Source organism: Scomber japonicus, chromosome 21, assembly GCF_027409825.1.
Source record: "Scomber japonicus isolate fScoJap1 chromosome 21, fScoJap1.pri, whole genome shotgun sequence".
Taxonomy (NCBI): domain Eukaryota; kingdom Metazoa; phylum Chordata; class Actinopteri; order Scombriformes; family Scombridae; genus Scomber; species Scomber japonicus.
The window spans coordinates 24,003,639-24,021,138 of record NC_070598.1 but is presented as its reverse complement, the minus strand read 5'-3'; the positions used below and the strand labels follow the sequence as shown (position 1 = coordinate 24,021,138).

The 17,500-nt window shown below is 40.8% G+C and overlaps 1 protein-coding gene across 1 annotated transcript in view; it reads left to right on the top strand.

The window, feature by feature from the left end:
• Nucleotides 1-17,500, top strand: part of tgfbr1b (transforming growth factor, beta receptor 1 b) — a 63,095-nt gene that overhangs the window by 36,502 nt on the left and 9,093 nt on the right. The window contains exons 3-6 of the mRNA XM_053342239.1: nt 6,431-6,703; nt 9,390-9,620; nt 12,291-12,458; nt 13,640-13,796. Coding sequence (XP_053198214.1) covers nt 6,431-6,703; nt 9,390-9,620; nt 12,291-12,458; nt 13,640-13,796 — 829 coding nt within the window. The remainder of the gene's footprint in view (nt 1-6,430; nt 6,704-9,389; nt 9,621-12,290; nt 12,459-13,639; nt 13,797-17,500) is intronic.

Sequence of the window (17,500 nt, the reverse complement as noted above, 5' to 3'; positions counted from 1 at the left end):
AAATATGCCACATCATCAGAGCATGTGTGTTATTCTATAGACCAATGATAGATGTCTAAAGCGGTCCACTAGAATGAACTCCAAAATTCCTAGATGACACCTTTCTGCCACCCCTAACATAGGTCATCAGTTTGTACATTTAGTATAGCTGTAAATCAGACACATGAAACTAGTGACCTCTGTACTGGAGCTCAGTTAAACACCCTCTATTTATACAACTGTGAGTTCACCAGCTAAGTGCAATGCAGTGCTTCAGAGAAACACTTGTAGTTTAGCTTTATATTATCCAGTGTGGTGATGCACTCAGCAGCAGTGGTAATTATAAAAATGCTCTGCTGTTTGTTTGTTTGTTTGTTTGTTAGTAAAACATGCAGGGTTAACAGAGTGCACACACACACACACACACACACACACACACACACACACACACACACACACACACTCCTACCTGCTTCATCCAGCCTCAGGTAGCTCATTTATTTACCATTTAAAAAAAAAAAAAAAAAAAAAAAAAAAAAAAGAAAGAAAAGGGAAAAAAAGGCTGTTTTGTTTTTCTATCAGTCAGTGAAAACATGTTTAACTGTTATCCTCCACAGTCAAAAAGCCTTTCATATTAAAAGAGGAGAGGTGTTTTTAACTACTGAGTCTCTCTTCTTAGCTGGTCTATGTTATTACAAAAAGACTGCACTCCCACAAGACCTATATCACTTTATTTTTCAGTTTATATATCAGATCTCTGTGTACCAAAAGGTCAGTCTACAAAAAACCTGAGGGCTTAAATTAGATTTGTTGCCATAACTTTTGGACGATGCAGCAACACCTAATTGAAAGAAAAAGGTGAGTGGTGTGTTCTGAGTTCAGTCAAGCCTCGGGAGGCCAAACAGGCTACTGTGGGTTCATATAGAGATGCACTTACTTCTTACAATAGAGTCAATGGGTGTGTGTTGCTTCAAGTATCAGTGAAGCATTGAAATACCATCCAGGAAGTCCAGTTTGAGTAACACACCCGCATGTTTCTGTGCCAAAACACTTCACAGCACTTGATAATACAGACAGGAAGTCAGAGGTTATCACCACAACAACTATTTTATCTTTCCTCTATTGTGGAAATGTAGTGTAACAAAAAAGCCCAGTGTTTATCTATGTGATCGGCCCACGCAGCCGTTTGTCAGATGATGCATTGTACTGCAGTAAAAGTTGAACCTATTCCACTATTAGGCTGGACAGCTGTGGGTGCTCTGGATTACCAGACCGGCCTCATTCACATACATGACTCCACAGTATTTAAAACATTGACTTTTACATAGCAACCTGTTATGCAGCATCATTCTCCTCCATATTCCTCACAGTAAATACCCCCAAATGAAATAAGACATTTGAACATGTACCAGTACAGAGGATTTCTTCACTCTCAGCTGTGCTTTTTAAATTGAAATGCTTTAGTCCTGCTACAGTTTGTGTTGTCACTATGAGCACAGTAGATTGGACAGCAGCTTTTAATTGTCATGTCATGAGTACCTCTAACTACACAAGTTAAAAAACACAAGAAGCCATGAAACTGCTAATCTTTGATTTTCATCTCAGTTTTAATTCATTAGTCTGGTTTTCACTGCTTGAAAGTTAATTTTTTACACTTTTCATGAAGTCATACCTCATGTTTTTATATGTTGATAACTAATTCATGCATTTATAATTGTTGTTGATTTAAGATTTATTTTTGGGGGAGAGAGAGAGAGAGAGGCAAAGGTCCCTTACCAGAATTGAACCAGGGACACTGCCATTATGAGGCATGCATGGTGACCAATAGTTGGTGTTTCCATTCCATCATTAACTCTCCATATAGTGTTTTTGTTGTTGTGGTGATGAAATACACCATGTAGGATTCAGATTGTCTACCTACTAAGGCTGAAAACCGATTTTCTTTTAACCTTTCTAATATTGATCCGTACAACCTGAGATCAATCTTTTAATATGTGCAGGGCCTGTCGATTTTAAATCAGCTGCCTCCAGGCTTGATGGTGGCTTCAGTGGAGCAGCTCCTGACATGTATCTGATGGCCTGATCTCGCCGCACATGAGATCCTGCACCAGATTTCACTGTGCAGGATGTTGTGGCTAGATCTCACTGAACACGGAGCTGCTCCCCTGAAGGCATCATCAAAGCTGTCACACCAAAGCTTTGTGAGACAATCACAGCAGCATGTATTAGTGATGTTTGAATAGCAGCAGGTATGTTTGCAGCCAGCTTATTTACACTGACTGACTGCAGATTCTGTTTCAAATCTAAAGTTGTTTACACTGCACCAAAGATTATAGAGACCACATATATAGACCACTTATCTGCTTACTCACTCACTGACTGGAGAGTGAAGACATGCTTTATATTGTGTTAAAGTTAAATAAAACCTACATTAACGTAACTACTTTGGGGTCAATGCCTCATGTAATGTAATCAGGAAAGCTTGAATCGATACCCAGCTTTACTACCTACACAAAAGGCTTACACATGATACAACACAGCATGGAGTCTAGCACAGTTTATGTCAGAGCTGTACGCCACCATGCTCACCAGCTTCACTATGTCCTGCGGAAAACTACTGGCGCTGTGCCTGCATCCATCACAGCATGATGGGAAACGGCTTCTTTATTAAAACAAAGCCAGTTTTGGGTTGGCTGATGTGTAAACACGTACAGCTGCTCTTCTTTTTTACTCCTCACAAATGGCCTTTTTCCAACTAAAATGAGTGAATTTGAAGTGTCGTCGGATTAAATCTCTACGAGGAGTTTGTTAAAGTATGAGACGTTCAGATGGCGAAAATGGCGCCAAAACGGAAAATGAAAATGAAAATGGCCGACTTCATGTTGGAGTTAGGGTATTCCTCCAAGAGACTTTTCTGTGCATCTGGTCATGATTCATAAGAATACCGAATTTTGTTTGTCTACGTCAATCTGGAGTGAGGGGCTTTATTTTCTTACTTTCCCTAGAAGGTCCCGTAGAGCCATTTTGCTACACCCATTTCTGCAAACCATTAAATATAATAAAATATATATATATTGTCAAGTCTGACGTGTGTGTGCTGTTAGTGCTCAGGCCCTAATAATCACATACAGATTAGTCATTTTGGCAGTGTTAAGGAGAGAGAGGGAGCGGCAGTAGAGAGAACACAGCCAGTGAATGGGAGAAAAAAAGTAGAAATAAATAACAATGAAACAGCCAGCAGTTCATTCAATGAGACATTAACTCTGGAGTCTGATGTCAATTATCAGAATCACTCAGCAGTAAATACTAAGGACAGGATGACTGTATGTTTTGCTAGGAAAAAACGCAGCTGGTTTTTTTTTGTTTGTCATGAGGCAAATATTTCAGATGTGGTGGAAACACACACAGGAGGCTTTTAGTTCTTAGTTTAGATCCTGAGATGAGTTCCTCTGCTTCCTGGAACTGTTAGGACAAAAAGGGGCTAAAATAGTTGCTCAAGGAGAGTTTGCTAAGGTATCAAATTGCACTTGCGTTACAGTGACGACAGTTGTTGCCAAGGATTCAAAGAGCTTTATTTGTCACATGCACCGAGGTAGACGGTAAAAGATGCAGTGAGCTGCTACTTCATTTTCCATCTTTATGTTCCACAAACCGGTTTGGGATTATTGGACCTCTGCCATCAACATTAAAATCAACTGAGACACGGACGGACATATAGTTAAGTTAGTTTCAGTGAATGAATCAGTCGTGAAGTATGAGATGCAGACTTTACTGTTGCCATGGTTAGCTCAGACTATTCTAAATATCATCTCTCTCCCACTTGTAGATGATTTAGTTTGACAAATATCACTGTTGCATTCACTGTCACTGGTTTGTAAGTGGCTGTTTGTCCTCAGTGTAGATCTGTGGATGCTGAGCTTTTGTTTTTGATAATAGTGAGATAATGATAGGGACTATGTGGAGAACATGACAGTGATGTAGGCGTATGTACTGTCTGCTTCTGCTGATAGTGCCAAACTCTGCGCACTTTCATTACATCATTGTCTCATTTCTGAGTACAAGTACTGTACTTTAGTCCAGTTTTAGTTACTTGTACTTTACTTTGAGTATATCTACTTTATTCTACTTCACTTTTTACCACAACATTTATTTCACAGCTATAATTAGGTGTGAGAGCTTAATGATGCTGATACTAATATTAGGGAGTAAAATATATCCGCATATCGGCTGATAATAATATCAGTTGACCAATATATGGATCAGGCTCTAATAAGTCAGTTTTCAGATCTATATTGTACATATAAAGCAGGTGTTTGTTTGGTATTTTCATATCTAGCTTCTATATTTTGTGCTCAGTTCACTTTATAGAACTGTTTATATAGCTCTCTTATTACTTTGCTATTAAAGGGGATTTTTGTATTGATCAGTGTTTTAAAAAGCCACATTAAATCCCATTAGGTTCAGTATTGGAAGACAAATGTGTGTAAATATATGCATATATACATGCTTGGGCACAGATGCATGTTATTAAATATTCTATCACTAAATGCATTTACAGTTATGTTTAATTAAGCCACAGTGATAAACAGTCATTAATTTGTAAAATCAGCTTTCATTTCCATCATGTGATTTCATTATTTTTCCAGCTCCAGCTGTTCTCCAGTGGTGTCTCAAGCCCTGGAGGACTTATATTGCATCTACATCACAGCTCGCTCCACACCGGCCCTGTCAGCTTTAATCAGAGCCCCTTACACAATATTATGTAATGAAGACCTTTGTTTGAATGCCACTGCCATTACTTTAACACATACTGTAGATGAAGTTAACATTGTTGGAGGCAACACTAGCCCGCCTTCATCCATCATGACCCCTGATGTGTATTAAAATGCAGAAGGGGAATGCTGACACCAAAATCCGATTTATTCTTTATCGTACCCTTTCCAAGCTGTGATATAAATGCTGACATCACCAGTTCTTCCTCGGGCCATATGGAGACGGGTTAAGGCTGTTGAGGTGAAGTAATTCTCCCTGTGGTGATTCAGGGTGGCTCAACAGTCTGTACAATGTTCAAGGTTAGGTACTGACTGGTGCAGTGCATGTTTAGAACAGGCTGCTTTATAGGGGTGTGACGATACACTCAGCTCACGAGACGAGGGGGGAGAAAAAGAAAGAAACAATAGGAGAGAGGAGAAGATAAAAAAGGCAGCTCCCAGACTGTGCTATGTGTGGAGCACAGTGGACTAGAAAAAAACCCCAGCAACAAAATGAAAGGATAAAATGATAAGGAATGAATTCAATGGTTTCTATCCAGACTAAACTGAGGTTGAACCATAGAAGCAGTTTACAGCCTTCTATTAGCTGATTCTGCTGCCAATCAAACTCCTATGGGCTAGTCTTACTGTTTTTTCTCCTCTGTACCTCTTGGGCAGATTAACAGAGGGGAGCGTGTGCCTTTGTCCCGCTCAGCAAGTCAGAGCCCTCAAGCCCCACCCCGCTGTGATGCGATAGTGTTTATATCAAACATCCCGAGACATCACAGAACACAGTTTGACAGTAGAGCTTAAGTATCTTAAACTCATTGAAGTCATCATCACTTTAAATCATGTTGTGGCAGGAATTACGCTGGCTTATAGAGGCCCCTTAAAACCTTCGATTTAGAATGGAGTCTGGTTTGATGTACCTTTTTAGATTGGGTGATGGGTGAATAAACTACTTTACCTCTCAGGTTAAGTGACAGTCTGCTCAGCCATGCAGTGACCCAGGAGAGTTTAAACATTAAACTGAGGCAAAGTCTTCATATCGAGCATCAACAGTGACCCTCATCAGCTCACCCCACGGTTGTGCCAGTTCCTTACCATCCACTGCAGTTGGCTTGTCTATAGCTTGATATTGCAATATGACAGTCATTGTGTTAGCTCCAGGCAGGCATCACACACACACACACACGGACAGCTGTGCTTATGGATGGGACACGTTTTCCAACTGTCTTTTATCTACTTTCACTTCAGTAGATGAATAAAGACATTGTAGTTGCCTGTGTGTGTGTGTGTGTGTGTGTGTGTGTGTGTGTGTGTGTGTGTGTGTGTGTGTGTGTGTGTGTGTGTGTGTGTGTGTGTGTGTGTGTGTGTGTGTGTGTGTGTGTGTGTGTGTGTGTGTGTGTGTGTGTGTGTGTGTGTGTGTGTGTTAGCTACAGGCCAAATCTCCCATCAGGCTGGCAGATGGAACATGCCCCCGCATCACTTGGCCTGTTAGCTTCCTGGGTTGTGGCTAGCACTTAAGGCCTGTCACTTGCCAGCCATCAGTATGCTCCAAGTGAACCTTTCCAGCAGTTCACAGCCTCACTTGATCTCTCACATGTTAATAACTTTTTTTTTTTTGCTTACATGTTGGAAACATAGCTCATATATTAACCTCTGGTGTGTGTGTGTGTGCGCGTCTTCTTCCTGTCCAGCAGTCACTACAGTCCAGCCCCCTCCTCTGGGCCCCGTGGCCCTCGCAGCGGTGATCGCCGGCCCGGTGTGCGTGCTCTGCCTGCTGCTGGTTCTGGCGTTCTACGTTTGCCACAGCCAGAGGGGTCTAGGAGCCGGAGGGGCCGGGGCCCACCATCACCACCACCACAGGGTACCCAACGAAGAAGACCCATCCATGGACCACCCTTTCATCACTGTCGGAACAACGCTGAAGGACCTCATCTACGACATGACCACCTCTGGTTCTGGATCAGGTACAATGCTGCACCCCTGAACCAAGGTCCAACTCACACCAGCAAGTCTAAAACTGTATGATGAGGGTTACATTTCTGTCCTGTTTAACACAAACAGCAGAACATGAGGGAACAAATAGAGCCCGACAGATATATCAGTCCACTGATTATTATTATTACTAGGAAGTGTTTGTTTATTCTTAGACTCCAGCTTACTCTGAGCTACTAGCTCATACAGCACATGTTCTGCTGCTAACTAAGCCAGTCTATTTGAGTTGTGACATAAAACCTATTTAATATGTTTCCATAATGAATCAGGATTCTATTTTAAATGAACCTTACCATGGTTCATTCATGAGCTGTCCTGTTCACCTGTGTTAGTTAAAGGTTAAACTATAACTGTACTGCTCAGTGCAGCAGCAGCAGCATCATATGACTGTGGTAATGCGGTTATCCTCAAGGAAAGAGTGTGAAGTGTGAAGCTTAGCATCAATTTAACAATCATTGTATTAATGTGCTTTTCAGCTGTGGCTGCAAATTGCTTGTTGGTCACACTGCTGACAGTGTTGGTGCTCAGGTCAAGCCACAGTCTCATTTAGCTCTAATTATCCCACAGCTCCTCTCACATTCCATCTCTGTTTCATTAGTACAATGTTTAGACAGTAGAAGTCTGGCTGGTACAGTTTGTACAGCTATCCTTGTTAGGACATTACACTGACTTCCATTCATTGTGGACTTATAGACAGCCTATTCCATAAAGGTTCATGTAGCTGCAGGTTTTCATTCTAACCAAGCGGGAGCACACCAGGCTCCACTCACTCTCACAGTTGGTTGGTCGACTCGTGTGCTCTTGATGGTGGAACAAAAACCTGCAGGCACATGGAACTTTATTGTATAGTTTGGACATGACTGAACTAACCATAACCATAATCATAACCATAACCTAACCTCAGTTCACACCTTACCCCTAACCTTAACCAGGGCTACAGAAATAACATTTAGCCTCCTAAGAACTGGGCTTTGGTCCCCATAAGTTGTGTGTTTATACCAGAAAAGGTCCCGATGAGGTAATAAAAACGTGTGCATACAAACAAAGATGCAGAGAAAGAGAGAGTGAAAAATTCTGCACTGGCAGAAGCTGTTCTTTATGCTAGCCATAAATTAGCACCTCTCTGTGTAGACTGACACCTCCAGCACGCTGCCAAAGAAGCACTTGGAATCAGTCTTCTTAGCTATTTACAACATATTGCACAATATTCAAGTGTGTGTGTGTGTGTGTGTGTGTCTGATACAATGCATCAGTTTGTGTTTATATGTGCTGGCATAACTGTGTGGGCTGGTTTTAATTCTCTCTTTTAGAATGTGTGTGTGTGTGTGTGTGTGTGTGTGTGTGTGTGTCTATTTAAATGGGAGGAGGATTTTCATTCCACTTCCATTTTGTGTTTCTGCATCAGCAGCTTACCAAACCTGAGGAGCTGAAAAAAGCTTAGTCTAACTTTCTTACTGTTGTTACTACATTTCCTGTCATCGGTTTATTTGAAATGTTTCTGGCCAGACGAGTTTGCAAGAAGAGCAAAACTCAATTTAATTAAATCCACTTCACCAAATCTATTAAAGTACACTTGACTCTACTATGTCTATATCTGTGCTTGTACACTAAGAGAGCAGTTCTATCACAGTATCCTTCTACTGGAGTTATCAAGTAAACTCCACTAAACTATTTAATATCAGCTGTTCACTGGTGGTTACCCTAGATCGAGACATAGAGGTACACCTTCATCATGACAACATCTGTGGATTCATTCAAATCATTGAGAATGAGCATGAAATGTGGGCCACTGTTGAAAATCTATAAAACTGTGTTAAATCATGTGTAGGGCTGGGCTTCACAAGGAGAGACAGGTAACGTCTGAGTTTGTTGATGAGGTATCATCTCTAGTATCCAGGGTTGAAGCAACTGAAGCACCTCCTTACCTTTCTGCTCCATCTGTCCGCAGATTGATGATTAAACTGGATATATGTATTCTAGTTGAAGCGTTTGGTACTGACAGTCAACTGTAAAATACAATGTTTAATTCTACATTTTGCAGGCAAAAAAAGACTCAAATTATTCATTGACACTTCAATGAATGCTTGAAAAAGAATCGTATTTTATTCATTAGTCCAGCTCTAATAATGAGTACAGTCTGGTGCCCAAAAAACTTCAAATTCAGCTAAAACAGTGTGAGGCTTCAGCAGTCTGAGTTAGATAAATAGACTGGGGCTCTTCCAAACTGTCTTTTTAGTATTAAACTGGTCCCTCGTGCTCCCACACACACAGTGGAAATGTGTGTGTCTAGTTGTAACTGTCACTTTAGGGCTGTCTAATATTATGCTTCAGCTTACTTTTAGAATGTGTTTCTGTGCAGAATGAGGACAATGGATTTCTGTCATTATTTCTATTGAAATTGCATTTAGAAGGGATTTCAGTATAAACCGGAGGAACAGTCACAGTGACCATTAACCTTTTCATTGTACATGTAGGCATAGGAATATTGCATAAGATAGACTTGAACAAATGTGAACCTATCCGGTGATATGTGGTGAAACTCATAATGGACTCTCCACCTTCCTCCATTTGAATATTTCTCCTTAACAAATAATATGTTCTGCATCATGATACAGCTGTTAATAACTCTCTAAACATTCCTGACTCTTTTTTTTCCAGGTTTGCCCCTGCTGGTCCAGAGGACTATCGCAAGGACCATCATCCTCCAGGAGAGTATTGGTAAGGGGCGTTTCGGAGAGGTTTGGCGAGGTAAATGGCGTGGTGAGGAGGTGGCTGTGAAGATCTTCTCCTCCCGTGAGGAGCGCTCCTGGTTCCGGGAGGCTGAGATTTACCAGACGGTGATGTTGAGACATGAGAACATTCTGGGCTTCATCGCTGCTGACAACAAAGGTGAGTCATCTACAGAAGAGTCTGAACTGAGATAATACCTCACATCCAGCAAGGAAGAATAGAATATAAATCCAACTAGAGCCTGTTAGAAGAACTTAACTTAAGAAATGAATGTAAGCATGATGAACAACTGGAGTTACACAATTTGCCAGTGCTATCAAAGAAGTTCATCAATTCCATACACTGTAAATTAGATTATAATCATCTCCAAATGACAACCAGGGCTGCTTTAATTACTAGTGAACTTTAAACTGTCAGAAAAGAAAAGCTTTTGGTTACCAGGGTAACCCCAGTTCTTTGAAAACCGGGGATGGGATCGCACTATAGGAAGCACATTGTGATGTGTCCAATCATGGAAGCTCCAGCACCACCGTGTCTGTCAGAAAACCAATCATGTTGAGTTGCATGAACCAGCCTGCCCCCCCCCCCCCCCCCCCCCCTTTATTAAGGTTTGAGGCGCCACACAACATTTTCTCAAGCAATATTTCTTCCACATGCAAGCAGGGCAACGTTGTAAGATACTTCCCTCGGTTACCCTGGCAACCAACCTCAGCCCTGTAGGGTCTACACCACAAGCCCTCCTCATGGACCGGCACATTAACATGGACCCACACTCAGGACTGTCCAGGCGGTCCAACTGAATAAATGTGTGTAAGGAAGTAGCAGCAGCACAGAAAAGTGTCTGAACAGGGCCATGTGGCGGTCATACTCATGGTGGAATGAGTCTTGAGGTTCTTAAGGGGACTGCAGTTCATGACTCTCATAATCCAGAATTGTAGCCTCCACCACCCAGTGTGACAGGCAGTGGTGAGTCACAGCTTTCCCTCTGTGATACAAAAAGCTGGTTAGTCTTCTTAAACCTCTTAGTTCTGTCCAAATATATGCTTAAGGCTCTTACGGGACCCAGTGAATTAAGCTGCCTCTCACTCTCCTCTGGGGAAGGCAGTGGATGAAAGGCAGGTGTGGGGCAGTTTTAAGAGGACCTAGGGTCGGGACACAACACCACCTTCAATGAGTGCACAGATGGTGCTTGTAATTTAGTTGTCCTTTTGGCTGATGTCAGAGCAAGAAAAAGGATAGGTTTTTGAGAGAGTGCATCTTGTATCAAAGGCAACCCTGATAGTGCCTCCAATAGAATTGACAAGTCCCATAAAGGAGCTATAGGTTAACACACAGGCTCCTTTCAGAGATTACTGTCCACTTGAAATCACAGCTAAACAAACATCAGTGGTGGAAAAAGCACAAACAAAATGATGGCTCTAGTCTCATTCCATCTCTCAGATATATATCACTTACCATCATACAAGGAACTTAAGTCCAGAACTGGATGTAAAGGAAAAATCTTTTTTTTCAGAATGAGGAAATACTGGGAGTAGAAGCCCAATTTCATTTCCTCCTCCAGCACAATTCAAATTGCCTTTCAGCTGAAGAGAGAAGACATTTCACCAAACTCCCAAAGGCCTGGCCTTAACTTATTGTACTTAACTTTGCTGCCACCAGCGTTCCCCTTAGACCAGAGGTGTCCAAACTATTCCATAAAGGTTCATGTGGCTGCAGGTTTTCATTCTAACCAATCAGGACACACCAGGCTTGATTCATTTAATCAGCCGATCTCAGTCTTCAGACAGTTGATTGGTAGAAGTGCGTGCTCTCCATTGGTTAGAACAAAAAACCTGCAGACACATGAAGCCTTTATGGAATAGTTTGGACATGTCTGCCTACAGAGGATGTGGTCCTTGCTATAGCTAGGCAGCTAGCAGCAGTGATAGATGCACAGCTCAACTTGATGTGCTAGCTTGTTCTATAAGCAGTTATACATTTGCCTTGCCTTATTCTATGTATAGCACATCTCAACAACAAAGACATGTAATGTGCTTACGGTAGAAGTCCACCAAATCTGGACATCAGGACAGCCGAGGAACCGTAGAATGTTAAAGCAAGTTACAAATGCATCCTCTATTCTATCAGAGAAGATTAAAATAGCCGCTGGGATTGATATTCATTCATAAGCCTATTGTAAACGTATTATTATAGTATGCTAGTGGAGACTGTTATCAGCTGATTCACTTTATCAGACCTCAGCACACATGCAGCCACATAAGTAACATATAGAAGAGGAAGAGTGTTTGTGACTGTGAAGATGATTGGTTTATTGGTTTATTTGCTCATTTGTAAAATAAAAGTCAGAGAAAAATAGTCAATTGAAAATAAAACACAGGCGAGGTAGAAACCCACTAAGGGCTTATATTAAAACCTCACCTATAAGAGAGAAAACACAAGAAGAATACAAAGTAGAATTTAAAAAAATCAAATGTCACAGCGATGAACATAATTCTTCCAGATCAATAGTAGTAGCCGTGGTAACAGCTTTATGCTCCGCCTCATCACAGTTAAATTAGAGTTGTATTGAATGTGTGTGTAATCCTTAATGAAAAGATGAATATAACATTACTCCTTCTGCTTTATCCACACATCATACTTGTTATCACTTCTTTCTGTATGACACCAGACAAGATAAATAAAGGATCACAGCAGGTTGTGTAAAGTGTTCAAGGTCCCTGGATGCAGGATGACACCACCAGTAGCTCAGGTCATGTGACAGAATATAGACATAACAACCTCTGTATCTCCCTCTTCTTCCTCTGTGTGTGTGTTTGTGTGTGTGTGTAGATAACGGGACATGGACTCAGCTGTGGTTGGTGTCAGACTACCATGAACACGGCTCTCTGTTTGATTACCTGAACCGCTACACCGTCACCGTGGAGGGAATGATCAAACTGTCTCTGTCCACAGCCAGCGGCCTCGCCCACCTCCACATGGAGATAGTGGGAACGCAAGGTGAGACACACACGTCACACACACACACACACAATTTATTCATTCATAGTTTTACACTCTAGTTTTTCTTTTAGATTTAGTTGTAAAATCCCTGAAAACCCCGAAATTTCAAATAGTAGAAAAAGAAGTGTAAAAAATGTCCAGATAAGAATTTCCTCAAGAAGAAAGAAATCAGAACTTTGTTGAACCAACAAGCGTCTCATTTTTTAAGCCTGTTGAATGCTGTTGTTCACTTCCTGTCACAACAGGTATTGTTCACAGTATAAAAGTACAAAGCCAACAGACAGACACAGATAGAAGTGGACACATTCACTGTCTGCACCACAAACGGAGGTGAAGAACAAGTTGGAAACCTGTCAGCTTCAGTCAAATTCAGAGCTTTCTGCTGATCTTGTATGCACAGAAAGGAGAGCGTCAGAAGAAAATGAGAGAAAGTGAAGTGTCTGTGAGAGTGGAATCAGGCCGAGCCGTTCCACACAGAGGCACAGCTCCTCGTTTAACGCTTGTTGAGAAAAGACACAAAACACTTGAGCAATCAAAGACCGCTTTTAAGTTTCAGAACTTGAACCATCAGAGAAAAAGTGCAGAGGAGCTACATGACAAACACACGTCATCTGGAACTATAGCCATGTTTCTGGATCTGTCTATGTGTTCTAGCTCTGGGTGTAAGATTTTAATCAGTAGGGCTCATGTCAGTACAACAGGCCAGTTTGTCAAATGCTAAGTTTAAATTCAATTATATTAAATCTATATTTTAAATGGGGTCAAAACAAGCTCCCACTCCCATCCTCACTGACACACACTATTAATGTGTGGTTATACATATGTTCAAATAAACTCTGTATTCAATATTGTCATAATTGATTTAATATATTTATTTTATTAGTAAGGGACAATGCAAATGAACGCAAGTGAACTTCAGCTTGGTACAAACAAGCTGCAGTAACTGATGTTGTACATATAGAGATAATAGCTGTTTGACCCTAGTTAGGTTTTTAAAAGACAGATATCAAAATATTTAAACCATCTTAAATACCATTACAACACATCATAAAATAATTCATCAAAATGCTCACATGTGATTTATTTTCCACATTTGAGCCTTTTTATGGACAAATATGAAGTTCATACACATAAAGCTCAGTTATTGTTATCATTATGACTCTGTCTTTCTCTCTCAGGTAAGCCTGCTATCGCTCACAGAGACCTGAAGTCAAAGAACATCCTGGTGAAGAAGAACGGGACCTGCTGCATCGCTGACCTGGGCCTCGCCGTCCGCCACGACTCAGCCACCGACACCATCGACATCGCCCCCAACCACAGAGTGGGAACCAAAAGGTGAGAGCACGCTGCACAGAATGCCCTCCGAGGCTCTATCAGGAGGTTCTATCAGGAGGCTCTGTGGGCTATCTGTCACTCTGACACAAGTGTCCTTTTAGGATAAAGCCAGTCGTGCTCTGCTGTGGAGACAGCTGTGATGTTGTCACTGTGAGCAAATAGAGCGATGTTTCACAGCACGTCTCCGAGGCGCCTCGCAGAATAAAGGATGTAAATAAAGGGAAACCAAAGTGTTTGAGTGTCAGCCGTCACCGCCGACTTTACAAGTGCGACGACTCATAAGACTGGAAGAAGCCAGCGTGTTTCAGTTCAGCTCTATCAGGATTTCATCTGTCAAATCAATCACCTTGTCACTTTTTAGCTGAACCGGCTAATCCAGAGGATGGAAACGGTGTCAGCTGGTGCTCAAACTTTAGAGACCTCTGGGAGTCATGAACCTTGAAATGAATCCTCTGCTTCAACTTCATCTTTCAGTTTACTTTATATGAAATCAACATGCCAAACATTTCCTTCAGGGCGTCCACAGTGTAGCCACAGAGTCTTTACTTCCTCCTTCTTGTGAAAGCAAACAGGATCTTACAGGAAAGTTAAGGGACTAGATGAGGGTGTACCTGTATATTGGTTTCATCACAGACTGCAGCTGAAATGATTCATTATTTAGTCAGTTGAAAGTTATTCTGCAACAATTCTGATAATCAGTGAAGTCCTTTAGAGATAAACACTTGACTCTTCTTCTATGAGCAGTAATAGTGTGAAGTGTGACTGTTGTAGAAAACACTGAATGTGGTGATGCTTTGCTACTGGTGTGTTTTTATTAGTTTTGGGGCAAAAATGGAGCTCTATGTCACAGAGGATAGATAATATATGAGGCTTTGATACACACACAATACCTGCTGTCTTCACATAGTATTTGTAAGAAATAGGAAAAATATAGATTGATTTTAATGTTAAGTTTGAGACACAGACACTTTGATGCATTTAAGTAACATCCAGTTGACTGCTCAACAATTTCAGGGTTCCAGCACAGTATGGAAAGTGTGGAATTTGTAGTAAGTGCCAGATCTGGTGTTTCTATTTCTCCTATTCTGTTTTGTAAAATCTAAAATATCAGAAATTGTTAAAATAAAAGCCAAATAGAATATGTTTCATGGTGTTTGGAGCAGGAAGCCAGCAACACAAAATGTTAACCAGTGTGTGAGAGAGCAACAGCCTGAGCACAACTAGTAATAAACCCACTAACACAGGTGAAGTGTCATTATTTGGCATTGTAAGTTTTGTACTAGAGACACAAAAATGCCCCAAAAATGTTTTAAATTCCTCTCTGCCTGTTCAGTTGTGCGGTGGCTCGATGCTGAGGCTTGAGTGCCACTAAATGATTCAGTAAGCTCAGGGTCAGAGCAGATCCTGCAAAGTTCCACCAAAGTCTGACCTCAAAGTTAGACTGGGTGTGAAAGTAAATCAGACTAACCACTGATACCTCTCTGTGAAACCCTGCTAGATTGTTTCAGTAACCATGGTAACACTTGCAGGGTGTAGATGAACAGTTTAAGAAGAAATGGCCCTCGTTCAAACTCAGAGACAGTTTATCTCAAGATGCTTCACATTAGTTTAAAAGCATGATAAACTGAAGGTTTAATTTAACACAGTGTTCATCTAAAGCCACTCTAACATGGAGCTGGGAAGGAAGTGGACTGTGTGTGGTTTTTTTAATGTAGATTCAGATTAAAGGCATTTTCAATTCAATTAAGTGGCTCCCTTGTGTCAGGCCCATAATCTCTAAATGTTATGATGAAATGATTAGAATGGGGTTAGGGTTACATCGTTACACTATCTCTACATTCCTCTAGAGTATCCATCACAAGTATTGATGAAGGTGTTTTGTTTCTGTCTCAGTGCTTTCCTCTGCTCATTTATCTGAAGCAGCAGCAGTTTACAAAACGAAGGCCAGCTCTTCATTATTTATAGAGAGCTCTCTTTATGCTGAGTGTGAGACTTACGTGATTGCACTGTTGAATCTGTCATTACAGATCATTAGGTGTGTGTGTGTGTGTGTGTGTGTGAGAGAGAGAGAGAGAGATTGGGATGTTTTTGTGGTCATTGTGCAGCACCATGCTGTTATTGTCACATAATCTGATCAGGAGGGCCACGGTGAGTGTGTGTGTGTGTGTGTGTGTGTGTGTGTGTGTGTGTGTGTGTGTGTGTGTGTGTGTGTGTGTTGTGGGTCTTAATCACAGTGTGGCACTTTGTAAATTGGAGGCTTTAGATTCATCAGCAACATTTGATGAAGGGATTTTATAAGTTAAGTGAAGGTGTGTTTACTCTGGGTATTCTGTTTTCTAGATTGGTAAATAATATTTAACTGTCACTAAGGCTGCAACTGTTATTATCAGCTGATGTTTTTTTGTTCTGTCAAACCTCAGAACAGTGAAAAATGGATGACAAGTTGACATTTTCAGAAGTCTTGTTTAATCTTATCCACATTTTAGAGGCAGGGATCATCAGATTTTAGGCAGTTTACTTGAAAAATGATTAATAATCAGTATTATTCCATAAGAGCTGCACATTTCCTTCAACTTGCACATTTACTTCGCTCTTGTTGACAAAATAAAAAAAGGTTTCACACAATTCATTCATTAATTCATTTTCCAAACCTCTTATCCTCTCTAGAGGGCTGTGGGGGGGCTGGAGCCAATCCCTGTGATTGGGTGAGAAGCAGGATACAGGATACACCCTGGACATGTCACCAGTCCATCATAACATAGAGTAGAACATACAAACTCCACACTCTTTATCATGTTTTAGAATGATGATGATTGTGTGATGCCTTCATCATCTGCCCAATAATAGCAAACACATTGCCCCCAAAAATCTTTAAAACTTGAATCATAAAGCATAAATTGAAACAACAGACATTATAGATCAATATACAGCCATAGAGCTCTCACTTCCTGTTATGATTCATGTGATTAAAACTAAACTCTTCAACATAAATCCAACATGAACTTGAGCAGTGACAGATGTGAGAGGTTTGATGAATATGAATGTCAGTAATTGGTGGGTGCTGTTGTATCAAACATAAAACAGATGATCAGACAGGTGACATTTCAGCCACAGCATTTTTTTCCCATCTTTCTTTGATGCAGTTAAAAAAAACCCAAATCAGTTAACCTTGCTGTTCCTCCATCAAACAGCTGCTGCCATCACTGTGATTCTTGCTGTGTGCATGATGGCAGCGTGATATGACAAGAAGAAGAAAAATCAGTCAAATGGTGTTCAGTTACTGTTTCTGTTTGTGTTTTTCTTTTCACAGCATGCACCGCTTCATAGAAAGTATTGACTTAACCCTTACATACTGTTCAAATATGATGCTGTTAAACACTGTATACACATTTCTTTTAGCTGGACTTGTCCTCATTTGACCCACAGTTTACAAAAATATGATGCACATTGTTCTATATGCAAATATATGCAAGTTTGGCCTGTGCTTATTTAAAAATAAACAAAACTCAGCATTCAAATGTGTTCAAATGTTCTCCTGGACCATAGAATAGTGATTGTGAATGTCCATAATATGAATTAAACATGTATTAATGACTGATGGGGAATATATGAATGTGAATTGGTGTAGAGACTAATTGTGAGTGAGAATATGAACAGTATGTAAAGGGTTAAACATTATAGAACTGCACAGCAACATGTTAGCT